This window comes from Malaya genurostris, chromosome 2, assembly GCF_030247185.1.
Source record: "Malaya genurostris strain Urasoe2022 chromosome 2, Malgen_1.1, whole genome shotgun sequence".
NCBI classification, from domain to species: Eukaryota; Metazoa; Arthropoda; class Insecta; order Diptera; family Culicidae; genus Malaya; species Malaya genurostris.
Window position 1 is genome coordinate 338,896,298 of NC_080571.1, and position 24,930 is coordinate 338,921,227.

Sequence of the window (24,930 nt, forward strand, 5' to 3'; positions counted from 1 at the left end):
AATATATATCCTGCAAAAGAATAGAAAAACCGGAAAATTATTTTAAAGGTACACGATTCGAGTTTGGATAAATTCAAATTAAGCACACAGAAATCTGATAAACAAACACCTCAAGAACAAAATCAAATTTAATTTTTTTTCTATTTCATCCAGTGGTGTGATAATTATTCGAGTAATTCGTTTACGTCATTTATTCGGTAACATTCCCAAAACCGAACGTATCTGCTATAATACATTTGATTTGATTATTGAAACCCCTATGAGAACTAGAAAGCTGATTGAAAAAGTGCGACTTGTCGAATACGTCACTTATAGGATTATTATATCTTCGAAAAATCCAATAAGTTACTCACAATCGACTAAATTTAGTGTATTCATAAAAAAAGCAATCTCCAGAACCGAAAATGTACACCATTACCCTTCCGAACTTGAACGATGCCCTCAGAATAGGTGTTTAATAACCCTACCCAGATCTTGAAACTATCACATATTTTTAACGAAAGAATCCAACTCAACAGCTTCGTTGTCGTTTTTTGAAACGTATGTAATCCAACCAATTAGCTCTATGATAGTTGAATATAGAACTAATTGGATTAACTATAGCTTCGTTGGAAAGTCTGAATGTTACAGGAAGATGATCTGAGTCAAAGTCAGCATGTGTAATCGGTTCACTACAAATGTGACTTTGATCCGCTAGAACCAGATCAATTGTAGAGGGGTTTTTCATGGAAGAGAAACAAGTCGGATTACTGGGATGAAGAACTGTGAAGTAACCAACTGAGAGTTGTTTATGAAGTATTTTACCATTACTGTTATTTTGCCTACAATTCCACTGGACATGCTTAGCATTTAAGTCCCCTATTACGAAAAATTTCGATCGATATCTTGTGAGTTTTTGCAAATCGCCTTTGAAGAAATTTAATTGTTCGCCAGTGCATTGGAATGGCAAATTGCTCCAGCGATGAAATAAATTCCATGAATAATTTCAACTTCGATTCCCCATCTTTCAATAACTTTAGTATTGAAAGAAGGTTGAATTCGATGTTTAATTTGCCGTTGGACAAAAAAGCCAGTAAACCTGTCAAATCGATGAAACACATAATGTGGGTTACTTTTCAATTTGACATTTGGATTAAGAAAAGTTTCTGTCACAATGGCAATATGTATTTTGTGAACCTTGAGAAAATTGTAAAATTCATCTTCACTCGATTTCAAAGATCGAGCATTCCAATTTAAAATATTCAATTTTTTTTAACATCACTGTAAAATTTTAAATTCATTATAATATTATTTGCAAATTGCCATCCGATTTGAAATGCTTCAAAAAGTGATGAAGTCGAATTCATTCGGATGATCATTTGAAAAAGTTGATCTTGTAGGTAGATGATTTTATTTTCAGTTATATCGCCTAAATCGACTTCGTTCAAAGAAGCGAATGGCTTAGAACTAGAACTGCCATTAGAAGAAGATGATTTGGCCGATCTACCTATTAATAAATTGTTTTCGTTAGAAGATGAACTGGAAGGCGTTCCTGTGTTTTGATTATTTACATTAGAAGAAATAGGTGGTAGATTTCTACCTGATATACTAGCATAACTGACATTATAAGAAGATGATGACGAGGTCGATCTACCTGTCAATAAATTGTTTTCGTTAGAAGACGAATTGGAATGCGTACCTGTTTTTTGTTTTAAATTCGAAGAAATAAATGCCTTAGAAGAATTAGGCCTGACATTTGCAACGGTTTTTTAATTTTCAGGTATGTTCTGTAAATTTAAGGTCGTTGATTTGACTTGTTGTCTAAGTCACACTAAACGAGAATAAGAAAAAGTGAAAACAGAACAGTGAAAATTATTCAAATGAAATAGCACATCACTAGTTGCCAAAACTAATCAATTTCTTTCATTCCACAACCATGCAATTACTAACCATTCCGACTAAAACGCTATAATTAAACCTCTTTACAAATATATCTCGAAATACAACAAAAAAAAAATGCGACCAACTGTGCATCACAACAGGTTCGTAAATCGCACCGCTCTGCAAAGCGACGCAACTTAAAAACGCATATTGTACGTAGTTTCCGTCCATTCGACCCTTCACCTATTTCGAGAACCGAATTACGATGCACATCCCGAACACCGGTAGTAAGGCTAGAGTGAGTACCTAGAAAGCCGGAACAAAGCCCTCTGACGTCGACGCAAAACACTTCCCCCTTCCCAATCGTATGCTACATCCGGCTGCCGAGGTACGGCTCTCATTAGCTCTCAGGTCGAGCTGTTTTGAATACGTTTTGAGTTAATCGGTTTCCCCTAGCGCAAGTCTAGCCTTAGAGACCAGAGACCTTGGTTCTTGGAAGAGTCGAAATGCCCGAAAAAAAAAATCGGGTATGAATTTCCAGCGAAAAAAAGGGCACAATCATGAATAGTAGAATTGCTCGGCTACGGAAACCCGACGCAGCGAATCTTGATAATGGTCAATTCTTCGAGACAGCGCAGAGGGCCTCGCTGTGAACCGGGGGAGCCGTCGACTAACCGAGATATTAATCATTTTTCAGTAGAAGAATCGAGTCTCATCAAATCGTAGAAAGCTTACCCAACTGGCGATGGTGGTGGTGGTGGTGGCGAGGAAATAAAACGATGAGTCTACTTTTGGGAAAGAAACGAATTGGCCTCCAAAAAAAAAAAGAAGCTCTAGCTCTAATAAGATTGCCAGTCGATTTTTTACGCTTCGCCACTTCAAGGTCTTGGCCGGTTATCGGATTCGCTTTGAGCAAGGAAATTAGTTTGCGAGTTTCGCACTTACGTTTCGTTCTTGCTGTGGTCTAAACTCCCCAAAATGGTAACCAGTCTGGCTAATCCATTAGCGTTGTTTACATTACTCGATTACAACAATTATCTCCGCGAACTAACGTTTCTTTGTGGCTAGAGGTTAGCAATTATTTACGATCAAATCTCTCTCCCATTTTCTTGAAAACGGCTACCGATTCGGTTTTCATCATTGGTTTCGGTCGGAACGAAAATGTTAATTACTCAAACGCACAAATGTACGATTTTCTTACCACCTCCCTTCCCCCACCCTTCGGACCTTCTTACCTCCTTCCGACCAGAGGCAGTTTTAGCCAACCGCACGCGCACCGTTCGTTCGAGAAGAGGTGTATGATTTTCCACAACCGTCTGATTTCCGAGAGGAAGTTTGATCCAGCGAAGCACATCCAAATATGCGGTGCGGTGCGTTCGTTCCCTTGTTGTGAAATTCCACAAACTATAGACAGACAGTGGCGACGGTGGTGGTGGTAGTGGTGGTGGCAGCGGCCCTGGTGGTGGATTGTGGTTGATGGTGCGCACATCGAGACCACATAACACATGTTTTTTTGTTTCTCGATATTACTGTTGCGACTGCTGCCCGTTTGCTTGCTGCACTCCATCCATTAAACATTACGGAGCCGACTTCTGAGCCAACAACAACAGCCAACATCACCAGCAGCATCATCTTCGCCAGCGTGGAGCCTCCTTCCGTCCGTCCGTCCGTCCGTCCATCCGAGCGTCTTGGCTGGTCGACTCGGTTCGGTTGGATTTTGTTTTACTATTTTCAAGCTTATTTATAAAGGCTCCGAACAAACCTCGATGCGAATGGATCTACTGATTACGGTGATTCGCTGCGTACAGGCGCAAAACTGTCTTCTATCCGACTGAGAAGGGGATTTCCAGAGGATGTTCTTCACTCAAAACAGTTTGATGAAGGTTAACAGTGTTGTACTGAAGTAAGGCATGGCGTGTTGAGGACACATTCGAATATTTGATACCCACAAGATCTTTCATTTGAATTCAATTTTTGTGAAAATTTTTTTTTTTTTTTTTAATACGTTTATTATGTCTCAATCGGAATTCAAGATAAAATTATTATATCGGGATACTAAAATTAAAACTTAATGCATTTATATCTACTGCGCCGTTGCATTCTTCAATAAAGTTGATATAGCTTAACAAGGTTTTTAAGATTTGCGTTCGCGTAGTTTTCGCGATCCACTCTAATGATGGTCGTAGCAGTTCACCACTCTGGAATGTGTGCCGGCTACCAACTAATGCCGAAAGTTTTTGCTGTAGAAGATCGTAAGCTTCCCTTACTCTCAAGCAGTCAAAGAATTTGTGTTCGATAGTTTCAGTCTGTCCTGTACAATGCAAACATTGCTCACCGTCGGTTCGTCGCATGACGTTCATTAGACGTCTGTGTGGAATTTTTTGGTTGACCCACATGTACAATGCACTGCGCTGAGTTGATAGAAGCTCTCGGGCATTGATGTTTTTCCATATCCGAGGCCAGTCGTATCCAGGATTTATTGTTTCGACCCTTGGTCTGTCTGTACGCATAACGTAAAAACTGTGAATTATATTGGTGGATGGGTATTGACGGATTTGGAAAGGGAGGTGGGGGTAATTTTGTAGTATTGTTTTAAGGCAGGGAAGGTCTGAGACGGAATTTGCGCGGGGGGCAGTTGCTTGGTGAAGAAGGGAAGAATAGTACGGAAGGATATCAATCTCTTGCAGATGACGGTTGATCAGCAATGCCTTGCATTTCAAAGCCGGTAAATGCAGTTTGAGTCCGCCATCTTTTTTACTTCGTGCCAATTGCTGCATCGGCACAGTAGCACATTCACCACGGAAGAGGTAGGTTCTCATAGTGGCCGTAAGTTTCGCAACGTGAGCAGATGTCGGGTACAAATTCGCTGCCACGTACCACATTTTAGATGAAATGAACGTGTTTAGAAGGATTACTTTCTGATGTAGCGCTAAGCAGCGTATCGAGTGCAGCCAAACCTGACGTGCAAAAGTTGTCACAATTGCGTCCCAGTTGAGCTCCACCATTTGTCGCACTGAGTTTGTGAAGACGATGCCCAGTATTTTTATTGTGGGTTCAGTGCATATCCAGTCCACAACCAGAGGATTATCCGTCACACCAACATCGATGGCAGTTGTCTTCTCTTCATTCAAGCGAGCCCCCGCCACTTGTTCAAACTGCCTAAAAAGCAAACGCATCTCATCCAGTCGGTCCGCACTGGTTACAATGGTACTGATGTCGTCCGCATAAGCAACAATCAGGTCTGTCCCACACACACGCTCCAGCTGTCGCAATAGAGGGTGCAAATAAATCACAAATAGATGCATTGAAAGAGGGTCTCCTTGGCGGACTGATCGCTGAATAGGAAAGGGTGCTGAGAGGTGTCCGTTTATCAATAAACGCGACGAAGAGGCTTCTGATATGCGAGAAAGCAAGTGTATAAGCCCCGCGTTGAAGCCTAAAGAATCCATGGTTTTGTATAGAAAACCTTGATCCGCCCGATCAAAGGCATGATCAAGATCGAAAGACACCAGTTTGCCTTTTATTTTGTTTGCTTTTAGCAGAGCTATCCGATCTTTTATAGCCAACGTAGCTTGAAAGATGTTTGTAGAATTAGCACATTTTTGCGACTTCGTTAAAATGTTATGAGAGTGCATAACATTTTCTATTCTCAGTTTTAGAATCCGTGCGAGAATTTTGTAATCAAAATTGACCAAACTAATTGGTCTGTACGATCGAGCGGTGTCGCCCGTACCTCGTTTTTTAACCAAAACAATTACTCCATCAACGAACTGCGTAGGGAAATTAGATCTGATCGCTTCATTCATTATCAGATTAAGCTCTCGGTGGATTACATCGAAACTGCGCAAATAAAATTCCTTAGGCAGTCCGTCAGACCCGGGTGATTTTTTTGAAGCACTGCTACGGATAACAGATAGTATTTCGCTTGTGGTGATTTCGTTCATACAGGACTCATTAATGGGATCCTGCTCGGGTATAACTCGCTGGCACTGAAAGACACCCCCTTCTACTTCCTCCACATACTCACGTGCGTATAGATCGGTGAAGTATTGCACCATATGATCCTGGATGGCACCGGAGTCTTCGATGACTTCGTCTCGTTCATTCTTCAGGCGATCGATAGTGGTTCTTTTCCGCACTCGCTCACCCAGCTGGTAGGTAGAAAGGGGTTCGTTTGCTACGAATGTCTCGTTGATCCGAATAAACATCTCCGAAAATCGTCGCTGGTGAGAGAGCATCTCTGCTTTTATTCGGTTGATCGTGGCAAGCATGCCCGGATTGTTTTGATATCCGTCATACGCTTGTCGTAGTAAGCCGAACAGACGCTGTTGCTCCCGATAGAAACCATCGAAGGCGAGTTTTGACTTCCAGCGATAGAAAGATTTTATTTTGGGTTTTGCGGACATCAACCACCAGTCCATCCAAGTACGGTAGTAACGGCGCTGACGAGTCCAATATTGCCACCGAATTTTTTTTTTTTTTTTTCAATAGTATAATATATATTTTCAGGCACACTGCTTAAGCTCTAAGATGCCAAGGGTATTTCCTAATCTTAATTAACGACTAACTTAAAACTAGAATAGTATCATTAGATTATGTCGTCTAGAATTTTTGGAAAAAGCTTTTAGCTGGCGTTCGGCAGTGGTCGGTGAATTGAATATTGCATGACTTCCAGTTGGTGCTATCTATGGCCGCTTCCTTTCAGTTCGTGTGGGTCCGCGGGAAACACCCCCAGGCTACGAAGGCCCGGCGGGTGGCCCGCATGCTGGTCATCGACTGGAGCGTAGGACCGTAGGCGGTGATGGTGATGTTACGAAGAGATGAAAAAATAAAAAAAGTAAATATTGTGGAAACCGAGGTAAATAGGGGGTATGGAAACAAAATGTCTGAAAACTACAGAGATCTAATTAGTTGCCATCGAGATGGTGAAGAGACGGGGGAAGGGGGAACGAAAAGTTAGTGACAAAAAAAGATCTTGTTAGTTCCAATGAAGATGGTGGACAGGGACGGTGATCGAGAGAATCGGGCGGATGTTAGTGTCGAACCTGTAGGTGGAGATTATACTTTCTGAGCGAGGTATAACAGATTACACTTGGATATTAATGTGTTTGAGGTACTGGTATATAAGAAGCATATAAGAGATATCCCGACTAGCCAACACATCTCGGACCGGAACTTCAGGTGGTCTACCTCGGGCCCTTAGGGAGTCCTTTAATAAAGACCTGGCGTCACGATACTCCGTACACGTCCATACGACATGCTCGATGTCCTGATAACCGTCACCACAAGCGCAGAGACCGCTCTCCACGACTCCAATACGCCGGAGGTGCGCGTTGAAGGTGTAATGGTTTGACATGAGCCGAGACATCACACGAATGAAGTCACGACTCACGTTCATCCCCCTGAACCAAGGTTTCGTCGATACCCTAGGGATAATGGAATGCAGCCATCGTCCCAGTTCGCCATTGCTCCATGAAGTTTGCCAACTTTCGAGAGTTTTCTGACGAGAGATACTGAAAAATTCATTGAAGCAGATTGGTCTTTCGTAAATATCACCTTCTAATGCGCCCACCTTAGCCAATGAGTCTGCCTTTTCATTGCCCGGAATGGAACAATGCGAAGGGACCCAGACTAACGATATTAAATAAGACCGTTCAGATAAAGTTCTCAAATGTTCCCGTATTTTCCCCAGGAAATATGGGGGATACTTTCCTGACTTCATTGCCCGGAGAGCTTCTATTGAGCTTAGACTGTCCGTGACAATGAAGTAATGGTCTTTGGGCAAGGTTTCAATGATCTCGAGGGTGTACTGAATAGCAGCTAATTCTGCGACGTAGACTGAAGCCGGATCACTGAGTTTGTACGAAGCGGTGATGTTCTGATTGAAGATTCCGAAGCCTGTGGACCTGTTGATGTTTGATCCGTCAGTGTAAAACATCTTTTCACAGTTGACTGTTCTAAATTTATTATAAAAAATATTTGGGGCCACTTGAGGGCGCACGTGGTCCGGAATTCCACGAATTTCTTCTCTCATGGATGTGTCGAAAAACACAGTAGAATTAGTAGTATCCAAGAAATGAGCACGGTTGGAAACAAACGAAGAAGGATTAATATTCTGAGCCATGTAATCAAAATACAAGGACATAAAACGGGTCTGAGAATTGAGCTCGACAAGCCTTTCGAAGTTTTCAATCACCATCGGATTTAAGATATCGCATCGGATTAGCAATCGATATGAGAGATCCCAGAATCGGTTTTTCAACGGTAAGACGCCCGCGAGCACTTCGAGACTCATCGTATGAGTCGACTGCATGCAACCTAAGGCAATACGCAAACAACGATACTGAATTCTTTCCAGTTTAATGAAATGGGTGTTCGCGGCAGATCGGAAGCAGAAGCATCCATATTCCATTACGGACAATATCGTTGTTTGGTACAGCCTGATCAGGTCTCCTGGGTTTGCACCCCACCAAGTTCCGGTTATTGTGCGAAGAAAATTGATTCTCTGCTGGCATTTTTGTTTCAGATATCTAATGTGACATCCCCAGGTGCCTTTGGAGTCGAACCAGACCCCGAGATATTTAAATGTGAAGACCTGAGCTATGGTTCCACCCCCTAGTTGAAGCTGTAGTTGTGCTGGTTCTCGCTTTCTTGAAAATACGACCAGCTCAGTTTTCTCCGTAGAGAACTCGATACCCATTTGAAGAGCCCATGTCGACAAGTTGTCGAGGGTATCTTGTAATGGTCCTTGGAGATCGGCAGCTTTGGGTCCTATAATGGACACAACGCTGTCGTCGGCAAGTTGTCTTAGCGTGCAAGATGTGTTGATACATTCATCAATGTTGTTTACGTAAAAGTTATATAAAAGGGGGCTTAAGCATGAGCCCTGAGGAAGACCCATGTAACTGAATCGTATTGTCGACAAATCACCATGTGCAAAATACATGTGTTTCTCGGACAATAGATTATGTAAAAAGGTATTCAAAACCGGCGAAAGACCATGCTGGTGCAGCTTCTTAGATAGGATATTTATAGAAACTGAATCAAAAGCCCCCTTGATATCTAGGAATACTGATGCCATTTGTTCTTTACGAGCAAATGCCATTTGAATTTCGGTTGAGAGCAACGCAAGACAATCGTTCGTTCCTTTACCCCTGCGGAAGCCGAATTGTGTATCTGAAAGTAAACCATTAGTCTCGACCCAATTGTCTAGACGGAAGAGAATCATTTTTTCGAACAACTTCCGGATACAGGAAAGCATAGCAATCGGCCGATACGAATTGTGATCGGAGGCTGGTTTCCCAGGTTTTTGAATGGCGATAACTCTCACTTGTCTCCAGTCGTGTGGAACAATATTACCCTCGAGGAACTTGTTAAACAAATTCAGCAAGCGCCTTTTGGCAGAGTCAGGAAGCTTTTTCAACAAGTTGAATTTAATTCTGTCTAACCCCGGGGCCTTATTGTTACACGACAAGAGCGCAAGTGAGAACTCTACCATCGAAAACGGTGTTTCGTTTGTATTCGAAGTATTCCGGAACAGAATCAGGACATACTTTTTTAGCGGAATCGAATATCCAGCGGTTAGAATATTCCTCGCTTTCGTTCGTTGTGTTTTGGTTGCGCATTCGTCGGGCTGTGTTCCAAAGAGTGCTCATCGATGTTTCTTTTGTTAATCCGTCAACAAACCGTCGCCAGTAACCTAGTTTCTTTGCTTTAACTAAGTTCTTCATTTGCTTATCTAGCGCTGCGTAATTTCTATAATTATCAGGTGTTCCATATTTTCTGAACTTTTTGAATGCTAAAGATCTTTCCGCGTTCAGTGATGAGCACTTTTTGTCCCACCACGGGTTGGGAGGACGAATGTTAGTATTCGCGCCGGGTATACGTTTCGTCTGAGCTTGAATCGCAGTGTCGAGAATCAAGCCAGCCATAAACGTATACTCTTCCTCCGGAGGAAGTTCTTGTGTTGTTTCTAGTTTCTCAGATATCGATATTGCGTAGCATTTCCAATCAATATTTCGTGTGAGGTCATACAAAACATTGATTGTTTCCGATGGTCTTAATCCGCTGGCGATTGAAATTACGATAGGCAGATGATCGCTACCGTGGGGATCAGGGATTACCTTCCACGTGCAATCCAACCGTAGCGATGTCGAGCAGAGGGATAAGTCCAGCGCACTTGGTCTTGCTGGTGGTGCGGGAATTCGTGTCATTTCTCCCGTATTCAAGATTGTCATATTGAAGTTGTCGCAAATATCATGGATCATAGCTGATCTGTTATCATCATGAAGACAACCCCATCCCGTACCGTGAGAGTTAAAGTCTCCTAAAACTAACGTCGGTGCGGGAAGAAGTTGCATGATACTGCTGAGCCAGTGGTACCCAACTGAGGCTCTAGGGGGAATATAGATGGAAGCAATACAAAGGTCCTTGCCTTTAATTGTGACATGACATGCGGCAACTTCAATACCTGATATCGAGGGGAGGTTAATTCGAAAGAAGGAATAGCACTTTTTGATCCCCAAAAGTACTCCTCCGTAGGGATTATCTCGATCCAGGCGAATAATGTTAAAATCGTGGAAGTTTAGTGATACATCAGAAGTTAACCAAGTTTCGCACAATGCAAATGCGTCACATTTCAGATTATTTACTAAGTATTTAAAAGGATCTATTTTCGGGATGATACTTCTACAGTTCCACTGTAAAACAGTGATCGAATCCTTGACCTCGTTCGAAAAATTAGCCATCGAAGGAAACGATTGCTGAGAGGAGGGGCCATTTTGCAGTCAGCTGCATCAAAAACATTTTAACTTTTGGCAGGAAAGTCATCAAAATACCTTTTAGGGGGTCAGAAATGTTGAAGACGGAAAATATAAAGTCCACAATGTCACTGAATTTTACAAGTCCAGCACTTGATGTGTTTTCTGGTTCCTTGGGGACTTTCGGGGTTTTGGGTGTCCCCGGAAGTGTTGGATATTCTTTCTCCGATTTCAAGTCTCCGGAACTAGGAGCTTTTGGTTTCTTCTTTTCGTTTTTTTACCAACACTTCCTTCTGCTGTTACTTTTGGAGGGCCTTCAAGAGATATCTTCGAACCCTTTCTAGGGAGTTTAGGAGATGATATATTTTTCCTCTTCCTAAAACTACGAGGGACAGTTGAAGATGTACCTTCTTGAGGATCGTCAGAGTCGCAATCGTCCGCAGACAAACAGGTGTAGGGGTTCTGTTCAGGTGGTGTGGCGATTTTCAGCATTTCTGCGAACGAGCGGTTTGATCGTTGCTTGAGAGATCGTTTCAAATGATCTCCACGCAATTTATACGCAGAACATGCTGTGAGGTCATGCGGGGCCGCCCCACAGTAAAGACACTTTTCAATGTCTCTGTCGCAAACGCCATCCGCATGACTCTCTCCACACTTCGAGCAGCGGGGCCGATTTCCACAATGGGAAGCTGTGTGTCCTAGTTGTTGACAACTAGTGCAATTCATTACCCGTGGTACGAAAAGTCGTACAGGTAGACGAACCCTGGCCAGGAGAACGAATTTCGGCAAAGCCGAGCCGGAGAAGGTCACCCGATACGAGTCCGAGTGGGGATAAGACTTTGTCCCATCCGCGGCGATCGATACTGAATGCAAACGTTTGCAGTCCAGTATCTTGACATTCTTAAGCAAGGGATCTTTAAAACATCCGACCCCATGTTTGAGAATGTCCTCGCATGTCAGACTTGGATCCGTGATCACTCCGTCTATCTCGACTTCGCGAGCTGGTATATAAACGCGGTAGTCCCGCGTAAAGTGATCGTTTCGAGCGATCTCATTAGCATGTTTCAGACTGGTCAACGAGACCCTGAGCTTATCGGGACGAATTTTTGAAATAAATTTCAATGTTGTATATTTCGACTCCAAGTCTTTAGATATTTTCAAAATATTAAGCGGTTTATTCTTCTCTTTGGTCCGAAAATAAACCACATAAAGGCCGGCCGAGGGTGAAGGCTCTTCGGGATACTGTTTAACCCGGTGAGTCTTACTATTTGGGGCAGATTTAAAATCTGTTTCCATTTTATCTTCGGGGGGCAGGGGAGAATTTAATGGACTTGCCATAGCGCGGTTGAGGTTCCGCGCAAATTATAGGGGGAGTCAAAATATAAGACGATAAAGGGACACGAAGGGAAAAAATATTATACTTAGCTAATGATCCGTAGCAACTCGGCCGCTGAGGCCAAGCGTTAGTTACAACGACCTCCGAGAATAAATACACAGTTAAAATTTTTATGTAATTTCACATTCATTTTCATGCACATATTTGGAGCACGGAAATAAATGTAAAATTCAATCATTCAACGAATTTGCATGAATTGAGATTGTGTTCTTGTAAAATTCAACTGAATTTAATTTTCAACGAAATAATGTTTTATTGCTTTTACTGTATATTAACATTTCAGTTTAATTTTACTCTCATGTAATATGTATATCGATGTGTGTGTATGCATGAATTATAAATTAATGCATTAGCCAGGCATTGAAATAAATACACAAATACAGAAAAATTAATGGACTTTAATTGGTTTTGTTCTCAGGGAATAATAAATGACATTACATTATTCAGTAGCTTCTTCAAAGGCTACATCGAAATTAGATATATCTGCAATAACTTTTCTCACTCTTCTCTGTCTTTGACCTATTCGACTTGCAGTAGACTTTGATGCAACGAAAGTAATTATTTTAAAAAAATATTCCTGTAGTAGCTCCAAAAATTTGGAAACAGATTTAGCATACATAAAATTATGAACAAAATAGATGGTAAAAAGATCCTCCATTCCTGTTAGTATATCCTCCGCTCCCTCTGAAAGACGCACATCATTTGCATAACAATAAAACATTGTTTTGTCATTTCCAACATCTAAAATGATACAACAAAAAACATATGATGATCATCATCTTCACATTCAAACAGATATAGAATAAAGGTAAAGTAATAAGGAGCACATTTGTATGAAACTAGTTCCTACGTTCTACTCACCAACAGCTGCCAGTACCGGTCCAGGATTATCTACGATGATATCATCAATACGGCTGCCAATCTACGGTACAAAAAAATTAATTCAGAAACATGGATTAGACAATTATGAACAACGTTTACTTCTTTGTGGATGATTATTTCGCTGAAACTCTCTCCTACAAGCGAGCATAAAAACTGAAGAATGTCATAATCGGACGATTTTTCACTCAAGTGCAAGTTCTTATTTTTAACAAGTGAGTATTGGATGATTTTTTCTTTTTTCATCAAAAAATACCTCCGGAAATCATTAACGTTAACTCCAGTTGCCTTTTCGAAATGAAAATTGAGTAATATCCTACGTCGAAGAACGGGAAGCTGTGATAGCATTACAGTTGTCTCGACTTTCTCGTCCAATTTGTGTCTTACGTAAGCCTGTGATTGTAGTAGAAAATCGTTCGTCATTAAATTTGGCTCATCTCGGGATAACTTCGACAGAATATGCTTTCCACATATATTGGATGTTTTCTCCCAATATTCCTTGCGTGTTCCTGCTCGAGAATTTCGCTTTTTCTTCAAATTCATTACGATATCCGAAATTGATGCCCGACAGCTTTTAAATCGATTTAAATAATTATTGCGATTGATCATTTTGTATTTTAACTCAACGTAACCTTGTCCGGCTCCAAAACCATCATCATCCGTGTAATCTAAAGCCGGGAATTTTTCAAAAATTTGACGTGACACAGTTTCCATAGTCTCAGCTCGGATCATTGAGTCTATCATACGGAGCTGGTCAACCACAGCATTCGTTAATGCGGTCAAATCAGTCTTGGTAACACGGATGGATGCGGGAATGAATATACCTGGATTATTTATTTTAAATTCTTGCAAAGATCGTAAACGATCTAAAAGTCGGTCACTGATTTTGTTCCAATTAATATTAAAACACCGAAATTTCATCTCTGTTGAAGCGTGTTTTTTACCACTTTTCTGAAGATGTACACCATCCGAAGAGTTACATTTTTTGTTGGAATTTGGAGATTGATTTTCTATATCGTTACTGGCCCTGCGAATCTGCCTGGTTAAATTTTCATAGCGTTGATCACAAGGTCGAAAAAACTCTGCTCTCACTGCTGTTGGTACATTTCCAGTCACCAGCACATGCTGCTCCGTCGCATCAAAAGTTCGCTCGATTATATTTGATGAGAAATCTTCAATACTATCAGAAGTGTCCTCCTCGCTATCAACATTTGAATTTGATTTGTTCTGTACAGCAACTTGAAATTTATCTTCTGTGAATTCTACGGTGATCATCTCGGCATCGTCCATTATATTTTCTGCTTGTGTCATTCCAGTATTCGACGTGACAGAAGCGATTAAGGGTATTTCTTCCTCAGGCAAACCTGATTGATCTTGGGATGAGCCCATGAAAACTGATCCTGTATAAGATGAAAGCAGAATTTTTATTTCGTACTGTATTTTAAGGAATAAGTGGCTTTTGTGAAAGTTCTGATTTTTTTAAATGCTTGCAATGCAAATGAATTTTTGCGGAAATAACAATTTTTGGTTAACTTTCATGTATCTATAGAAAATAATTTTACACGTACCCGAATCGTATTTGCTGCAAAAGCGAACATCACATTTACTTGTGGTTATGAGCCGATCACAATATGCTTCCAAATGTTTTTGACTACAGCTATGCAGAGTTACCATATTCGCAGATTTTTCTGTAAAATCACAGTTTTTTTTCGCCTATTTTGCCACACATATTTCATCAAAATTTACAGATTTTACAGATTTTTATTATTATTTCATAAAAAAGGCAGATTTTCAAAAAGTGTTTTACAGATTATGATTGAGCATATGCGACACACATGGTACACAGATTTTTCAAGTTGAAACACAGATTTTAAAATGGCAACTCTGCTGCTATGTTTATAGCATCTTCACACAGGGATGCCATGAGAATCTATCGAAATTCTCTCCTGAAATCTGTCTAAAAAATCCTTTCTTTGCGTTTACTGTTGTGAATAACTTTCAGCGAGTGCTGAACTTTTTAGAATTCCTTTTCAAAGTGAATGTCATCTGGCTTATTATTGTTTTAAAAAAGCGACATGTGTAACGACATCAATTGGAAAATGGTGGTTTTACAGAAAATCGTTTAATATGGCAACACATTTACTTACACGATAATTGAACGTTAGATACTAATGTGAATAAGCAACCCAAAAATAATTGGACCCGATTAATTTGGATTATTATTACAATGCTTTAGCAGAGCAGAATACTGTGCAAAACAAAGTATTACATTTTCAATGCCAAACTGTAACATAAAAAACAATGGTACCCATAAAATGAATAGGTATGCAACGAAAATTTTGTAGATAATATAAAACAAAAAGTTTGTAGATAGTAAAAAATTGGATGATAGAATTATTACTAGAAAATACGAAGGAATTACGAATAAATTAAACTAAACGGAGATACGTTTGTTCCAGTTTCAGTTCTATTGTAAATCTCCCATATAAAACATCCGCGGTTTGGCATGAATAAAAAGCAAGTTACACTATATAGTAGTTCCATTTCAGCGAAAGAAAATGAAATTGTACTCACTTTAGACTAATATATAACGAGCGTGTAACATTTCATTCTCATGACATTTTTGCAGAGATGCCAGGTGTACAAATTATATGCGTTTCACGGATTTCTAATATGTTGGAGATTTCCAAAATTGTACTTCTCTAAAGCTTTTTTGAAAGTAAAGACAGACAAACACAGATTCCTCAAATTTCAAATACTACTTGTAAAAACGTACTTGATATTCGTACTTACAAGAGTGTATCGTACGGGACCTAGTATTTTCTTCACGAATTTTCTGGAAAACACAGATTTTAAAATAAACGATCTGGTATCTCTGCATTTTCGTATATATTACAGTTTAGGTTACCAACTCCAGGGATGGCAGGTTCACAGATTAATCTGTGATTATCACAGATGATGACCCCAAAAAGTCTTCAATTTGCTCGGGAAATCCGAGATGAAATAAATTTCCGACAGGACGTTTGGAAGTAGCGAGACCTTTTTTTGCTTACCAAAATGATTCCGATCAGATTTTGCACAGACTGGTTTTGCAATAACAAATTAAAAAAAAAGAACCTGGCATCCCTGACCAATACCGCGTTCGCATTGCAATTTTTTTTGAACGAAATATGAAATCAAGATACAAATTAAGATTTACTCAGGAGTAAGGTAAGATTTTTTGTGAAGTTTATTCATTCGGACGAATGAAAAACAATGATGTCGAAGTTAATTGATCAAAACATTGATATTTTAGGCATTGCAATGGACTTATCCTCAGTAGTTGCGATTCACAACAAAGAAGCAAATACCAAATATTGTGCACATTAGGCGAAACCAACAGTTTCTAGCTTCACGACAAAATATGCTTTCTGGAACTTATTGAAAAGATATGGATAAGGATTACATTTTTTTTGCCAGAATAGGTCGTATGTAGGTATTGGACAATCTTTCCATCGCTCTGTAACGATGTGTGAAATGATAATTACGAGATGATTATTGGGTACTGAAATTTTTGACAATAAATATTTATGTCTTAACGATGGAAATTTGTTTGTAAGTTATAAGTATTGTGTATTTACGGCAAACAAGGAAAGGATTATATACTACTTTATTATGTATTCTCGAATTTGAGTTTTCTAATATTTAAATACAGGAAACTCAATAATAGAGTTAGTATTACCACCACAGTAAAAAATAGTGAGAGCTTACGATTCGTTCGTATGGAAATCAACACAGATATAAATTTTCAACGTACCTGAAATTTCTAAAGCTGATTGTTGTTTCGTTTGTGGCTGAAAGTTTGGTGTCCAAGCTTCATCTTCCTCAGTTACCATTAACAGCTGAGTTTCGAAGGCGGCTAATGCTAAGTCAGAGATGATTTTACATCCATCAGCTTCTATGTATATAGTTTCAAAATTTTTGCCTAATGTAATTGATGCTAATAAATAAAGAAGAAAAACAAAAAATTAGAGATTAAGTAGTATTGGAAAATACATGGCAATTCTTACCTTGTTCTAATAAACTGGAGACGCTGGAAAGAGCCGGTAGGGCCATTCTGTTGAATCGAGACGCGTCGCATATTTTGTAAATTTTAATATTGGTCGCCATTCTGTATTTTTATTTGAAGTTTTTAATATCAGGTGCTCAAACCAAAGGAATCGCATGCTGAATGAATAAATAAAGCCTTTTATTTTCAAGAAACGATTTCAAAGGAGTTCGGTCGACAAAATCCTTAATATTTTTAGCAACAACTAGCAGTGGATTTAAATTGATTTCCAGAGTTCCTTTGTCGGGAGATTGGAGAACGGAATGTTTTAGTCCAAAAACAAAAACTTGTTCAGTGTATTTGTTGAAAATCAACAGCTGAATTTGAACCACATAGAATTTTTCACCATACTCATCATGTTCGAGGAATATGAAATCATTTTTCTCATAATCGTGTCCACAATATGATGCTTTTTCGGCATAGAGTGACACTAGGTCTAGGAGGCAAAATTTCCGTAATTCCGATTGCATTACCTCAGGGAGGTCTTTATACGTTTCTACAAACTTTGATACCAAAAAATGCCTTTCAAAACGAGCATTTTCTTGTGTTAGTAGAGCTTGGTAAAACTGATGTTGCTCCGCACAGAACTTCACGACGTTTTTGAAATTAAGAGTGCTTCGTAGAGCTCGCTTAAAAAAACAATGTTTTCTTTCACAAAATAAAGTGCAGAAGGACATAAGAGGTCCAAGTCTCGATATGATCCAAGGATAGTGGGTGGTGAAATGATGTTTAGGTCTAAGTGGAGTATCAAAGTGATGAGTTCGAAGTTCAATGTATTCCGTTATTAGTGATCGTAGCAGGTGAATTTGATTTTGAGATACAACTGGTGTAGTGATAATGTCTGTGATGTTTTTAATCAGCAACAGCATATGTATTATCGGGTCGTTATAATCAATTGATTTATTTATAAACAAAAATGGAAGAATTTGAACAATGTGCCAGATATCACAAGCCTTTGCTTTTATGTTTCTGGATTTTCTAGTAAAGTCAATGGCAATTTTCGTGTCCAGTTTCAATTTATGACAAACTTCGTTCATTCTACCTTGAATGTACAAAGGAGATATATGTTTCTCTTTGCAGATGCGTTTCAGTATTAAAAATAGATCATTGTTAATCCATCCTTCAAATAAGTCGTGAGCTATACACGGAGCGGCTCCTAGATCAAACATTTTGAAGTGTTGCAATTCATCAAATATACATTCTGATTTTATTCCTCGGAAAGGTATACAACTTGCATTGTTTGTGATCATCTGAATGTCATGTTTATGCGTTTCAGGATTCCTCATTTCTGCCTTATTCAAGCTATCAATTTTGAACGACTTGTGATCAATATAACAAGTTCTACAGAAGTGAGAGCTTGTTGAAAAATTCTCTACAAGACCTCCTATTTGATGTGCTCCCAAGTTATCATTCATTGTAGTAAATATTGAACCTCGTATAGTTTCAGGAAATCCCCCACCATGTACAACAATCCCGTTTTCTTCCAGTATTTTAATATCTTCAACGAGTCGTCGAAATATGCAATTCGAACCGAAATAAGAAAAATCCTTATTTTTGCAAAGAAGTATTAGTTGCACATTTTCGGTTTTACATCGTAAATGTGAATCAATGTTTCCAATTATCATGTAAACGCATAATAATTTATATCGGCCAGTGGCGTTGCCAATAGCATTAACAACCATCTCAGCAGCATCTTGATATAAAAAAAGATTTAATGTCTTATCGGAGAAAAATGAACTGGTTTTAAACTTGGTACCGTCGTCGAAATCTGTCAGGTAACCAGACACTTTGAGTTTTTTCCGAAATACAGCGTTGTAAATTGTTGGATCATTGAGCATCGCGGTCAGTGTTTCCAATATTGGTACATAGTAGTAGAAAGCGTCTTTATGTTCATTGTCTTTTTGAAGTGCAATAGGAATTGAAGAGACAAAACTGTAATGCTCGCGATAAAACTTTTTTCGCATGTAAGGTGATCGAAATAGTCCCATAGGTCCGAACATGATATCGAAGATATTGCAGAAATTTCGTTCTAAATGATGTGAATTGTTATTTTTTTGTTCGTTGATTCCGTAATCGATCGATAAGCAGAAATTTTTGAAGCTATTTGTTTGAACCGAAACAGCCTCCCCCAACGCCACTACTACTTCCTGTATTGCGGATTCTGTCACATGTTTTTTTGATAACAGTTTGAGAAATAGGTTTCCGAAAATGTTACATATGTTCTCGTTAGTTTTATAAAAGGTGTTTAGTGGATTTGGAGACTCTGAACATGCATTCAACGAACAAGATTCATTTAACTGGAGAAAGTCCAACTGTGGAACGGAGGTCTGTTTCAATAAACTTTCATCACTATCTATTCGGATGTTTCCGTTCCGGTGGAAGTACATGTTGTGAATTCGCATACTGTTTACAGTTACGAAAGGTTTTTTGCATATGCAACCAAACGGACAAAACACGGGTTGACCGGATTTCAGATGTTTCGTCATATGTTTGGCCATCAACTTTACACTGTCTTCAACGGAATTACACGACGAGACGGAGCAACGGAAAGTACGTTGAAGTTTTATTTCAACATGTCGTTGTCTAAGATGTTTTTTAAAAGACTCGAAAGATCGGCAACGTACTGCACACTCCGAAATCGGGCATTCAAAATATCGTTGATATTTATGCACTCGCATATGGTAAATAAAATGTTCTATATCTTTGAAAACAGTCACACAAAACTTACAACTTATTTCAATTGACATTATTTCCGCACAGAACACTACAAATTATAAACAGATGGATAAAAGTTGACGTGCAATTTATCGCGGCAGCCATTTGTTTTGTTTATGAAATTTCAATGAATGTTGTTTTGATTTTACATGTCGGTTGAAAATTACAGTTCCGATTATGAGAAATTCAAGAACTCAACATTGTTTTTAAACTAGCAATTGAAAATTAAAATGTGCTGTACAATTAAGCAAAAAACAATATAAATTCACATGTATTTTGATGCTCTAATTATGTACATTATTTTGCGCTTAAATTTCAATTCAATTGTTGATTACATAAATGTATATTTACGAGTTTAATTATATACATGGCGTTTAAATTTAAAATTTTTTTTCTGTGTATGCACACAGCACCGGTTCACGGCACCACACTAAACGTCGGTTCACTGTTCTTATTGTTTTAACACAATAGCACCCGGCACTGTCTAACGGTATTTATTGTTTATACTGTATTGATCTACTGCACAAGCTCACGAACAAAAGATCTGATATTAAATGACCTTGAAACGGATTAGAATGGATTAACGCACAGCTGCTCTAATGCAAACTACCATCCGATCGATACGACGGTCACGAAAGGAATGCCACCGAATTTGAAACTCGTCAATATTCTCGGAAGTCAAAAGATGTGGGCGAAGCGACCAAAATCCGGTACCGTGAGGTCTATCGGTGAAAGGAAGGCAAATTCTTGCGGTGACAGCTTTGTGATCGGAGAAGCAGCAGACGTGAGTGGCTGTGGCTCTCAGATGATTTCGCAAGCCAGCGCTTACATACAGGCGATCGAGCCTAGACGAAGAGTTGTGCGTGATGTAGGTGTACTCGATGTCACGTGGTCGAAGCTGGATCCACACGTTATGCAGATGTAGTTGTTGGACGGCTGATTGTAACGATCGGCTAGCGTTCGTTCCTGTAGCATCGCATATTCTCAACACGCAGTTAAAATCGCCACCGAAGATGGTGTGTTCTGTCCGATGACGGAGGTAGTAAGCGACAGTTGTGTTGAAGAAACGCTCGCGTTGCGCTCGAAGAGCAGTACCGGATGGAGCGTATATATTACACAGTGTAACATTATTTACACGCAGTGCGATCAATCTCCCGTCCAGGCTCTTTTCTACATGAGAGAATTTCATGTGTTCTTTGAGAGCAATAGCAGTACCTCTCCTCGCATGGTCCACATTGCAAACCACGTTGTAGCCGGGTAATGTTAGTGTTTCGTTTTCAACTTCTTGTAAGAAGACAATATCGAGATCCATCGATCGGACGAAAGTGCGGAGAGCGCTCAGTTTTGTTTCGTTGGTTATCGTGTTTATATTGACGGTTCCAATGTTAACGCTGACGAAGTCCATCAACATTTCATTTCACTATCCGATAGGTCGTGTGCAGACTCGCCTTTGCTGGGTTTCAATTTTTTGTTCGGCTGTCTGTTCGAACGGCGTGGACCGTTCGATGTCTGCGAGCTGTCCGTTTCGTTGCCATCGTTTTTCCGTTGTGCACTGAGAGTTGCCGGTATCCAGGGCTGGGGGGCAGCTTGTGCTGCAGTGATTCTCTGCTGGATGGAAGCAGGTGTAACTGGGGGAGCCATTGTGATGTTCTGCTGTGTCTCGGCTATCTTCGGGTCGAGGATCGAAATGCTTGGTTGGAGTCCCGCGGGTTCGGGCGAGGATTGTGTGTCCGCTGGCTGCTGCCGCGGTGGTTTTTTCATCGGTGCTGTCTTCTTCGGCTGGGCCGACATTTTCGTGACGTTCGCGTATGAGAGATCCGCAGTGAGCTTCTGCACTAGTAGTTTCTTGTTTTGCACACACGGGATGCCAATGTGTACAAATTCGTGGCAATGTAAGCAAGTGTGCCGCTGCCCCTTGTAACCTACCGCTGTATCTTCCCCCTGGATGGTTACGAGTGAGGGGATATTCTTTTTCACCACCATCCGAGCGATACGCACACCAGTCTTTACTCCTTCGAAAACACCGTATCGATTATCCCAATAGAGGTCACGAACTTTTAGCACCTCGCCGTAGTCAGCGAGAAAAGACGCGATTTGAGTGTTAGTGACGTCTTCGGGAAGATCGAATATTTGTACATCAACCGCCCCGTCCTCCATCGTTATTCGTAACTTGTAGGACTTCCCGTCGACGTTGAACTCGTGCTTGTTGTCGTGTTGCTCAACAATCTTCTCGGCTAGCTCGAGGTTACTGACCTTCACGAAGGTGCACCCAAGCCGTCTGCTTGGCTGAAGTTGAAGAACATTTTCGCGGGTTAAACCAAGCTCCTTTCCGACGAATTTATGGATCACTTCGTGCGAAAAGTGTTTCGGAAAACTCGAGTAATCGATCCGAAACGTGTTTTCACGCATCCCGGCGTTTACTTCGCGGATTTCGCGAGCACTGTACTTGAATTTGAACGATCTGATTGGCAAATAAACGTAGTGAATAGATTGTGCGACTCCTGAGAAAACATCGACTGTTTGGCTCGGAAGTTGAACGCTAACTATCTAAAATCGGTCAAATCATCGCAGATAATTGAATTGAATTGAATGAATGAGATCTGTTTGGGAAAACGGCCGATTTTGAAATCTTCTACGAGTTTTGTTTGACCCTCTAAGTGATGGTGTAAAATTTTCAACACACTTTACCCTATAATTCCGGAACCGGAAGTCAGATCTAGTTGTAATTCTGAAGTTTTGTAATGAACCATAAAATCATCCATAAAATCTAAATTTGTAAACATCAGTCATGCCACCATCTCTGAGAACAGTGAGTAAGTAATTTGAAATTGGATTCTTTTCACTAATTACCCTATAATCGCAATTCAGGAGTGTTGTGAAGACCCTAAGTTTCTAAAAATCGGTCACGCCATCTCTGAGAAAAATGAGTAAGCTTATTTTCTGTTTTGTGCACATTTTACCTCATAACTTCGGTACAGGAAGTCAGGGCCAGACAAAATTCAGGGATTTTGTATGGAATCGCAAGACCTTTCATTTGAATCAAAGTTTGTAAAAATCGGCCCAGCCATCACCGAAAAAAAGTGCAAAAAAACGTTATATACATGTGTATATTACAGATATTTTGCATACTCGACGAACTGAGTCGAATGGTATAGAACACTAGGGATCTCCAAGTTCCGATCGAAAGTTGGGGTTTTCAGCAACTCTATTACCTTTCTATAGAGAAAGGTTCAAAACGTGGTTTCTAGAAAAAAAAAAGCCAACTTACTAGTTTTCTAATGTGAAACTAAGCTGAATACGGGTGACATTAAACTAGGGACACTGCATGCCTCTTATTCTCGTGAGCATGTAGGATTTCATTTGTATGAAGCTGGCTGGCAAACATAATTGTATTCAAATTTGATTTGAAAGTGCCCCTCAACCCTCGCAGGAGGGAAATGGAAGCTCTTCTCCTCCTAGAAAAAGAGTGACAACGAGATCCACTTCAAAACATTGTTTATTTAAAAAATCGGCTAATTCGGCCACGTAAAGCTTGTACGCAAATAGGCCTGAATAAAAAACATCTTTTAAATAAAAAAAAAAATAAATTTGATTTGATTTGATCAAGATTTGGTAATAAATATTCTGTTGACAATGACTCAACCTCTCAACTTCTAAACAACGATACCGAAAGAAGTCTCTTAAGTTAAATTTTTCGGTTTATGCTACTTGGAAATCATGCCATTATTGCTTTCTGCCTTTCGCTATAGAAACGATATTGCTGAAAAAATTTCTTTTTACTAAATTTGATCGAAAATGCTTATCGAACTTAGACTCGTTTGGAAGCTACTCTTAGATTGAGAATCAAGTTTATAGACCAAATAGTTGTCACAGTTCCGGAGATGCAATGATATAAGTGACGTAACCGACAAAACGGAATCTTTACCTCTCGGTTTAGTCTTCTCCGCACAAGCTTTGGTAAATTTGAACGCTACTGTGGTGCCATTGATCAAATGCGAAAATCAAATGACTGTCAGTTCCGGTTCCTGAGGTATAATCACAAACTTTCTTCACTCCGCTCAATTTTTTTTTTGAGAAGGTGAATCGCGATAACTTCAGTGCCTCAAAACGAAAACGACGAAAAATAAATAAATGTCATTTTCAGCTCTGCTTGCGCATTTGGAGAACGAGATCGTTCATTTTCCCTTTCAGTCATTTTCGGTTTTCAGTGAAAATCGTATACTGTGCAGAACCGATATTCAACCAAAGTTTCGAGAATCGAATCACAAAGATTTTCACCTGTTGGTGCTCGTATCTATAGTAGTTTTGGTTTTCAAAGAGTTTCCACGATGTGATTACTTCAATTTAGCATATTTTAGACACTCCTTAAACTCAAACTTCACAGATTATCATTATATAAAAGAAAGAATGAGAATTGAAATTGGACTGAATCTCTCTGCAGACATTATTTTTGTTTCGTCTTGTAGGTGAACGCTAGTGACGTTTGACAGTGATACTCTCTTTTGTTGCAGTGAGAGACGTGTCTCTCTTCGTTTTTTTTTTGGATGCGATCATTTACGAATGAGAGAGTAAACAAAAAACGATTTAGGAAGCTGTTGAGTTGGATCCTCGATGCGAATGGATCTACTGATTACGGCGATTCGCTGCGTACAAGCGCAAAACTGTCTTCTATCCGACTGAGAAGAGGATTTCCAGAGGATGTGCATCACTCGAAATCAGGGCCGGTTACCGTTTTTTAATACTGCTGAGAACGACCCACTATTTCGAAGCTTTTCTCTATTCTAATGGAAATGATATTTATCCCTAAAAAGTGCAGTCGTTTTCTTTTCAATAAAAAATTGATTCTATAAAACTTTTCATGAAACGCGTCAATTAGAAGTTTGAAGAGTTTTCGGTACTAAGTTTTAAAGCAAAATTTCGCATCTAAGGTTTAACCTGGTTTCAAAATCACTGCCAATATTTTTTTTCAATTCAAAGTACCAACCTTCAAAGACTTCAATCGGCTCATAATTAACAAAAGTCGGCCGCAATAAAATGGAATGCGTTGGTATGAAACAGTGGACGAAACATGGATTCACTATTTTTATCCGTAGTCATACCAGCATTCAGACTGGGAAAGCCATCTGAAAACGTAACAGGTAACTGGAACAATCATGACATAAGTTTTTTAGATGTTCGAGGTATAATTAACATCGACTATCTTGAACGGGAAAGTACCATCAAAAGTGATTCAC

The 24,930-nt window shown here is 39.7% G+C and overlaps 2 protein-coding genes across 7 annotated transcripts in view; one reads left to right on the forward strand and one right to left on the reverse strand.

The window, feature by feature from the left end:
* LOC131431744 (klarsicht protein) overlaps positions 1-24,930 on the forward strand; it is a 627,074-nt gene that overhangs the window by 203,303 nt on the left and 398,841 nt on the right. The window lies entirely within an intron of this gene.
* On the reverse strand, positions 12,400-17,775 carry LOC131431746 (uncharacterized). The gene is made up of 5 exons (XM_058597623.1): positions 16,944-17,775; positions 16,691-16,873; positions 12,997-14,294; positions 12,877-12,937; positions 12,400-12,756 (listed from the first exon to the last, which is right to left on the reverse strand). The coding sequence occupies exons 1-5, from the start codon at positions 17,041-17,043 to the stop codon at positions 12,455-12,457; spliced, it is 1,944 nt and encodes a 647-aa protein (XP_058453606.1). The 5' UTR covers positions 17,044-17,775; the 3' UTR covers positions 12,400-12,454.

What these genes read in the sequence shown, in the direction of transcription:
- LOC131431746 (XM_058597623.1), bottom strand. Translation starts at nt 17,043, where the DNA reads ATGGCGACCAATATTAAAATTTACAAAATATGCGACGCGTCTCGATTC. An exon ending in ATCAGCTTTAGAAATTTCAG is followed by an intron (nt 14,295 to 16,690) that starts GTACGTTGAAAA and finishes CATCTTATACAG; the next exon opens with GATCAGTTTTCATGGGCTCA. An exon ending in AAATAATCATCCACAAAGAA is followed by an intron (nt 12,938 to 12,996) that starts GTAAACGTTGTT and finishes TTTGTACCGTAG; the next exon opens with ATTGGCAGCCGTATTGATGA.